The sequence below is a fragment of the Nanorana parkeri genome, unplaced genomic scaffold (assembly GCF_000935625.1).
Source record: "Nanorana parkeri isolate BGI_ZX_2015 unplaced genomic scaffold, ASM93562v1 scaffold1395, whole genome shotgun sequence".
Classification (NCBI taxonomy): Eukaryota; Metazoa; Chordata; class Amphibia; order Anura; family Dicroglossidae; genus Nanorana; species Nanorana parkeri.
In genome coordinates, this window is record NW_017307663.1 from 93,399 (window position 1) to 102,433 (window position 9,035).

Sequence of the window (9,035 nt, forward strand, 5' to 3'; positions counted from 1 at the left end):
CACACAGCATGACTCAAATAAAGCAGATTCACTCACTTGATCCTCAGACCCGCTGGCTCCCTCCGGGCTTCTAGAATGGTCCCCGCACCCTCTTCTTCCCCCCTGGGCTCCGGCATTCAATCATTGTCGTTGTCATGTGTGACGAATTTCAGATTCATCACTTGGTGTCAGCCCTACCCAGTTGTGTGTCTTTGGAATGCACACATGTAGGCGCAGGGAACGCACAGGTGTCTCCTCAGCAGCCAGCTAGCTAAGGGAGACACCTTTAAACAGGCAGGGGGAGCCAGTGGTTGGAGACCAGTTGGAGGAGAAGGAAAGGGTTCATTTTAAGAAGAAGAATCAAATAATGTTAGTGTGGGTCTCCTTTTCTTTAAAAGCAAAGGTTTAATATCACTTTAAGGCTATTTTGTCTTGTGGGTGAATGTTTCTCAATTATTATGGGCAGTACAGAATTGGGAAAATACCCCATTATGGCCACTAGATGGAGCTGAGGATCATGGGGAATAAATACCTCTTAGTAGCAAGGGATACAATGTAAGAACTTGGGAACTTTGAAATTAAAGATACATGTAATCATTGCTACTCTGGGGATCCCCATAGTAACAATGGTTACATTTATCTGCTGTGATCCTCAGCTTCATCAGGAGGACATAATGTGGTATTTTTCCCATTCACTTCCGCCCATAATACTTGAAGAACATTCGAAACAGAAGAGGTCTCACAGAATGTATGTACATGCAGTTTCGTTGGATCAATAGCTATGCAATTGTTTTTACAAATACACTCCCTTAGTGTTTAGGTGATATTTTAAGCATTAAGTGTTTAAGGTTTAGGCGTTGGAAGGGTTAAAGTATGTCTAAAGCCAACACTTTCTTCAGAGATTGACCCGCGCTATTCGCCCTGGTGACAACCTACCTTTCCAATGGCCTGTGTATTGTAAAGCTGGTGCTTTGTTACTCCCCAGCTACTGCAGGTATTCAATAATTTTGGGTGTGTTAAATACCTGGCCCCCATCACGCGATGTCGTTCCTGCTGACGCATGCATCCATTATGGACATACGGGCCAGTGAGAGTACCCACAGCATGTGGCGAGGGGGCAGGTATTTTGTGGTGACAGGGTCTCTTTAATGGTGGGCACACACATATCAATATAATCATTCAGAAGTTCATTCAATGCAACAAAACTAATTGAATTGAATAAAATGGCAAAACCACAGGCCCTGTGGGTGAGCTCTTGATTAATTTCGACCCAATGATCAGCCATGGCAGAATTTTGTTGATCGCTTCTGATCAATCGAACAAATATCTCTGTGTGTTGGAGAACTAATCATAATTCCAATCAATGAAATTATAATTTTCAGTAAATCATTTACTTCTATAAATTGATAGATTTTGTTTTCAACTGATCGCAAAATCCGGAACAATACCTCATTATGGCCACTAGATGGAGATGAAGAGCATCTTCTGAATCAATACTTTTATCTATGCTCTTTAGCTCCATCTAGTGGCCACAGTGTAGTATTTTTTTGGGATAACACATTCTACTTGAAAAGAAAATATACCAAGAACGTTCGTTTTCACTCATTTGCACAGAATGAACGTTCAGAGGAGACGAACGGAATGTCCCTTAGCATCCCCACGTCCAATACACTGTATTAGGTGAGATGACTCACGGGTCAGATCAGCATGACAGCCAGGAAGCTAGCATATTCAGGAGACCTCCTCAATGGCAGCCTCCGAATTAGGCTCATTCCTTAATAAAACCAAAACCTTAAGGCAGTCATAGACGGGTGTAGATATTTTGCAAAGATTTATAAAAAGCCATCAGGTGATTCTATCCAAATTAATTTGCCCAAATCTGAAATATCGCTATTGCTTGGACTCGCACATTACAAATGAATGTAGCTTAAATTAGATGCAAACTCTAACTGAATGACATTTAGTACTGTGTATCATTCAAATGGCAATTTCTTCTCCATTTCCTTCATTCTTTGTTGCATTTCTGTGCTGCTGATCTCCTGCTGCTGCTTGGCAACCACCTCCTGATTACAAACACTCCAGTGACGGCTGCATGGCATTTCTCAGGGAGGGTTTCCTACTGGCAACAACAGTGGACCATATCAGTCTCCATTGGAAGCCCGTGTGGCAGGGTGACAACGCAGAAGCACGTTTGAGAGTGGGGGACAGATGCCTTGTCACCCTATCACAGGAAGTGGCTCAGAAAGGACCTTCATGGCAGGATGACTAGGGCTTATTGTAATGAAAACTGCAGATTTAAAAATATTGAAAATTACTTGTCAAATGACATTAAGTTAAAGATGAACTCCGGGGAGATATAAGACACAAATGAACACAGCTCTGTAATCATTATTACATCGTTAAATGTTCTAATAAATGTTATAATACATAACCTGGTATCAGCCTCTTGCAGTCCCTGCATAGCAAAACTGGAGTGTGAAAGGAAGAAGCAGCACATGCAGCCAATCAGCTCAAGAAAAATGCTGATAGGAGGAAATAGCAGAGTGACAGAGAGATGAGCTCATCACTGTGCTGCTTCTCCTTTTACTGTCCATTCACAGCCTGTGGGTCCAGGATGACCTGGTCTCTGAAGAAGTGGGTTGAGCGATTCTGACTTTCAAACCGAGGACATCTAGGGGCAGAAATAAGTACTGCAGCTGCAATCTCTGGATTGTAGGTGAAAAGCTGCTTTTGCTATTTGACCTTTTAATGGGCTATTTCTTTGTAGCTTGTCATTTTTGACCGCTTTACAGCTGACAGGAGATGTTAGTAATTAAGGTTTATAGAAGGATAGTGATTATAAATGCATTCAATGTGAATGTGAAAGTCATCCTTTCTGTTGAGGTTTATAACACATATATATTGTACGGCACTGCACTAACTGTTGGCGCTATATAAATCCTGTATGATGATAATAATTTTCTGTGCTAGATAACAATTGTATCCAATTAGCAAAATAACAATGTGAACAAATCTAAAAAAAGATCTCAAAAACCCCAATCTGTCCATTGCCTGTGGACCGCAGGGTCAGGGTGACCTGGATTCTGGTACATGGAATGTTCCAGCCTGTGTGGTCCTCCATCACATTCTCAAATAATTCATCCCCACACAGCTACCTCCTCATGTATCACTGGCCCCTCCCTTTTAGATTGTAAGCTCTCAGGGGCAGGGCCCTCCTTACCATCTTGTCTTGAATTGTATTGTGATTGTAACGTCTTCCTTATATTGTAAAGGGCTGCGCAAACTGTTGGCGCTATATAAATCCTGTATAATAATAATATATCCCTATGTCATCCTATACAGTCATGGATCAGCGACAGCCCCGGAGGAAATTTGCAAAAATCTGCCTTTCTTTATGTCTGGAACCGACGTTGCGTTAACCCTTCGCATTCCAAGGATCCGTCTGTATCCAAGGAAGCTCTGGTGAATCTCTTGTAGTTAAAAAGAATTGATGAGCATCCTCCAGCTCTCTGGAGAGAGAAAAAAAAAAAAAAGGGGGGGAAGGAGCCGATTCTAGGCTGGTAGCGTCAGCATTGCGTCAATTTGGCCAGCAGCCGTGTCTGCAGCTGGAGCGGACAGACTGGGAGGACAGCAGAGCAGGAGTTGAGCTGCAGTCAGCCTAGAGGAAGCCATCAGCCCCTCCTCACACTGAGATTGTTGGATACCGACAGTTTTCTTTTTTTTTTTTCTCTCTCTCTCATTCTCTCTCTCTCACTGCCATTTTCCAAGGCTTCTCACCAAAGGAAACAGATAGAGCAGGAGCAGCAAGAGAGAGAGAGGATTCAGCACCTTGGACAGCGGAGCCAGCAAGATGGCTCCAGTCACTTCCAACACTGGGGAGGCTTATGGTAAGTTTTATCTCTTTTTAAACTTCTATCTTAAAATCATTTCTACGACTGTTTACTTCAGAGCTTTAAATGATGTTCTGCGAGGATAAGTTAGATAGAAAACCAAAACCTCCCTACGGCAAGATCTTAGCCAAAGACTGGGCAGATCCAAGATATAACTCGGGCTTGGCATGATACTGTCTTCATACATCATGTAGAAATATATTTGACGAGTGGGAGAAAAGGGGGGCTGCCGGTGATGTCTTCCTGTATAAATAAACATAAGAGATCTAAATATCATTACATTGGGTCTCTTCTATATTAGAATGTGAAGTCTAGAATATGTGTGTTGGAGATATCTTGTCATTATTACTATGTACGCCATCGCTGAGTACGGGAGGGGTGTGGAGCCCTCAGCTGTCTCTCTCTCTCTGTTTTTCTTCAGAGAGCTGCTTTTAAGTTTTCAGGTTCCCAAATGTTCCCTAACCTATGACAATCATATCCTGTAGGACTATACATCTTATTAGTAGCCCCAAATTTTCAGCCATAGAGACAAATTAGACGTTCAGAAGTTGTACAAGATGCAGAAGAATCTTGTGATTTGTTCTTGACCGTATCTCCTTCAATTTTAAGGAAGTTGTTTGAGAGATTGAGATGGTTTAATAGCCCATTGTGACTGTATTTGACCAGCCGCAGTGAAGGGAAGGATCATTAGGCTTTGGATTACAGTGCTCGCACATGAATCATTAAATGTGAAGGTAAAAAGACTAACACATCCTGTCCCAGTGACGTCACACAACATCAACAACTAAAAATAGCTTTGCTGAGCGTACTGTGTAGTTCAGCTGCAAAGGGTTGGTTTAATAAGGCATTACGAAGAGTAAGAACGATGCCCTGGGTGCGCTAAGCCACCCCAAGCGAACAAGTTCCATCTTGCAGCATTTAAAGGCAGGCAGAACAATGACAGATGGCTGGTGAATGTGGGCTCCTGGACTTACCACGTTGCCTTATGAAACATGACTGCTCTTCAGCTTGTAATAATACCATAATGTGGTGCATGATAAACTGTTTGGATATCAAGGAAGGTTCATATATTCAAAGTGTTTTTAGGTACGATGAGCCCAAGTCTAGGGTGGGGAACTTGGAGATGCTGGGTGTAGGTGGAGCAGGGAAGGGTAGGAGTTGGAAGACAATAACTTAAATGACAGTTAAGTGGGTTATGAGTGTGGAGGAAGCTTGGAAGAATCAGAAGAGACCTGGGGAGGCAGAAAAAAAGTTGTGGGATCAAAATAAAATATTTCATGTCAACGTACAGAGAAGAGAAGGAACTTCTGAAGAATGCTATTATAATACTCTTTCATATTAATGTAAGAACAAAAGGAACTGGTGGGAAGAGAAGAACCCCAAGTGAGCTTGCAGTGGGATCGGTTGTTCCTTTTATTTAATTTTGTTAGAGGGTACAAAACTATGGAAGTATAGTGAAACATTGTACCATAGTCACTCCACACAATGCACACCTAGCTGCACTGCCTTTGTACCCCACAATTTGTCATATTTTAATTGGCTTTAGTAAGGTTGACTACAATAGAATTGGCACTGATCTACTGAGCTATGGCAGTGAAAAGAACCATGACGGTGTGCAAAGAACAGCAACCCATGGCAACCAACCCAACCCCAGTGTTCAAAATGAAGGTAGAAAGGTTATAATGGGCTGTTAGGGGCCAATGCAGTGACAGTCTCTGCTTCATTTTAACCTTATTTAAGGAACTTTGAAAGCTCTTAGCTAACAAGGCTTGCTTGACATTGATCTTCTGTGAACACCCTAGAAGCCAGCTTTGGTAAAAAGTTGCTACAAAAAGGAGTGAGCTTTTAACTTTTCTTGATTATCCTTAAGACATTCATAATTCATGGGTAAAGAAGGGGTTACATTTGAAGGATCCATACAATTTAAGGGTGATGAATGGGTTGCAATGTATGGTGGCTCAGCCTGTGGAAATGAACTGCTCATAAAAGCCATCAAAGTGAGGCAATAATGTGAGTGAGGTCTTTATGGCACATTACCAACGGGATTAGAGTAATGCGTGGGTTACTTTAACCTGGAGCTACGGTATTGAAGAGGTTAAGAGAGTCACTGAGTGCTCTGATAGAAAGCAATGGTTGGTTTTAGAGGAATTAGGTGTTATTAATGGACTGTCTTATCCAAGAGCTATGAGGAATGAAAAAACGTTGTTGGGCGGTGAGAATAAATAGTCTCATGGAGCTCACTATGGAAGTGAAGGGGTAAAACTCTGGAGAACCAATTGTAATTCAAAGAAACCATGGATAAATCTATGAAGGACCTGAAATGTAATATGTTTCCAAGCGTTACTCTTTAAAGACTTCATGGGGTGGGGATGGTCATCAGTTGCCAAAATCAGTCTCACAAACTCCCTCTTCATCGGCAATACTGATTTGTGGCCATCTGTGGTCGGTCGTGGTCTGAAGTCGCTTTGGATGGTTCATGTAGGCTTCAGGGCTTGACCTGATGGGGGATTTATATCTGCTTAGTAGCACGGTAATGAACTCCTTGTTGATAAATGTCTCATGATACCAAGTGGAGCAAGAGAGGGATCTATCAAGAAGTGGTTAATCTCATGCTAGTGGTAGTAATTAATTGAACATAGTTTTAGTTTTCGTTGGAGACATGGAGAACGAACCATGCATCAGCTTCGACTCCAAGCATAAGATTTCTGCCCGTGAGATTCCAGCCATGAGATGGGGCCATATGCTCATTGACCTGAGTCAGGTATTAGTAGGTTTCACATAATATATAATGAAGGAGGGGGACTGACACCCTTGATGGCTCTTGATGCCAAAAGAGCAGAGCCAGGACCATACAGGAAACACCCACTGCTGGAGTATCAGAGGGATAAAGGAAGCTAGAGAAGAAGTGAGAGATCCTAAAAGTGCACTAGTTATGTAACCAAGGGGTTAAACTCTGCAGGAACTAAGAACGCCCTATGAGTTTGAATGGAATCTATCACCCACTAATATACTTCTGTGGTTAGGCTATGATGGAAGCTTACCCTCCTTGACTCAAATGCCACTATTTATGTGACAAAGCTAAACAAATTCCCAAGGAGTCACCCTCCTTGAGCTGGTATGCACTGCAGTGCATGAGTCAAAGCATGGCTGCCTTCATCAAAGCTTAAAGGGTCAATCCACTCAAAACTGATGGTATGGTTTTTGGTAAATGCTGTAGACTCGGAAGTCTATGACTACACAGCCTATTAATTACCTCTACGGCTGGAAGATTTAACTGCTTGTTGTCGGTTGTGTCATTAGAGTCACATTGAGTTTGGTGAGCCACAGATGAGTTGACTGCCAAGAAAAGTGAGATCTCTGTTCTGAGTTCCCCCGGTCTGAATATCTGCTATGGCCATTATGGCGGGGGCACCAACCTCCCTGCTTGATTTTTTAATTTCTTTTATATATGGGGGAGGAGTAGAAACTGCCTAAAGTCAGCAGGAACAAAGACAGAAACCATACGTAAGGAATCGAAGGGCAACCACAGGCGTGCAGACCTGCAACCAAGAACAATGGGAGAGATCAACCCAACTCACAAGAGCTGGGCATGTTCCGGTCCTATGTGCTTATTGTCTCCCCACTATTAACACCTGACTGTCGGAAGCCATGTTCTAGTCTATTTTAACTTGGATATTTGGGCCATATCTGGCAACCTATAAGGATACAAAATTTGAAGCTGAACTCCGGACATAAAATCTTTCATTTAGATGTATTTCTTAATAGCCACACAGGGAAGTTATTTACTTTGTGTGCTTCAAATGCCTATGCAGATCCACTGTACATATCCTATGCAGAAAGCAGAGCTGTGGGAGGGGCCACCCACTTCAGGCTGCATGCAGAAAACTACAGGAGGGGGCGGAGACAAGACCAGTCACCCTGTACAAGGAGAAAGGGCAGCAGTGACCGGTCTTTATTACAGGAGGGGGCAGAGACTAGACTAATCACCCTGCACAAAGAGAGAGAGCAGCAGTGGGCAGTCTTTATTACAGGAGAGGGCGGAGACAAGAGCAGTGACCCAGCACAAGGAGAAAGGGCAGCAGTGACCGGTCTTTATTACAGGAAGGGGCTGAGAAAAGACCAGTCACCCTTCACATGGAGAGAGGGCAGCAGTGAGCGGTCTTTATTACAGGAGGGGGCAGAGTCAAGACCAGTCACCCTGCAACAAGGAGAGCAGCAGTGAGCGGTCTTTATTACAGGAAGCTCCAAGTCTCACATTGGATTACTGCACAGATCTGAAAGAAATACACAAAGCTCACCAAGATTCAAGAAGAATGCACATGGATCTTGTATGAGGACAATATTTGTTTAGCCCGAAGTTCAGATTTAAACCAGTGGTGTAGGGGCTGCTATTGCTGAGCTCTCCTGAAAATCTTAGTTGCCTGGCTGTCGTTATGATCCTGTAGCTCCAATTATCCAGAACAAGTAAAGCAGGAGTCCTGCCCTCACTCTGACGTCTCTGATGGCATGTTCCTGGGTCAGTGATTCAGAAAGTACTGTGCTTTCTAGCACTGGCATCCCCCATATTTCCAAAATGTAAGTTTTTACAAGTTATTAGTACTAAGGATACTGAACAGTACTGAGTACAGTGCCAAAAAATGGGTTAAACCTAAAGTAGATGTAACCCCAATCGCTAAAGTCTCATATAGCCTTCAATAAGTCAATGTCATTTCAAAAGTCATTTTCAATATGTTTAAATCTGCGTCTTTCATTAAATGACCCCTGCTGATCCTGCCATGAAGGTCCTTCAGGTACTTCCTGTTATAGGGTGACACCGTTCTGTCCCTGTCTCCCAATAGTGCTCCTGTGTTGTCAGCCCACCACACAGGCTTCTGATGGAGACTACAAGTGGACATTTTTACACATATTAGGCAGGCATGGTCCAGTGTTGTCACCGTCAAAAAACCCACTCTGAGAAATGCAGCCATTGCTGGAGTGCATGCAGATATAAAGTGTCTGCATAGAGGCTGCAAGAGATCAGCAGCACTGAGAAAAGGTGAAGAAACGCCAATTGGTTCTGATACCAAGCAAACTAAAAATGTCATTCAGTTAGGGTTTACATCTACTCTAGGTATTTTTCATTGCCACTGTGGCAACGATTTGGGTGTGTGTGTGTGTGGGTGGGGG

The 9,035-nt window shown here is 43.0% G+C and overlaps 1 protein-coding gene across 1 annotated transcript in view; it reads left to right on the top strand.

The window, feature by feature from the left end:
• Positions 1-3,428: 3,428 nt before the first annotated feature.
• The window catches only part of SYT4 (synaptotagmin 4), a 39,198-nt gene continuing 33,591 nt past the window's right edge, over positions 3,429-9,035 (top strand). Inside the window, exon 1 of the mRNA XM_018569781.1 lies at positions 3,429-3,866. Coding sequence (XP_018425283.1) covers positions 3,830-3,866 — 37 coding nt within the window. The 5' untranslated portion in view covers positions 3,429-3,829. The remainder of the gene's footprint in view (positions 3,867-9,035) is intronic.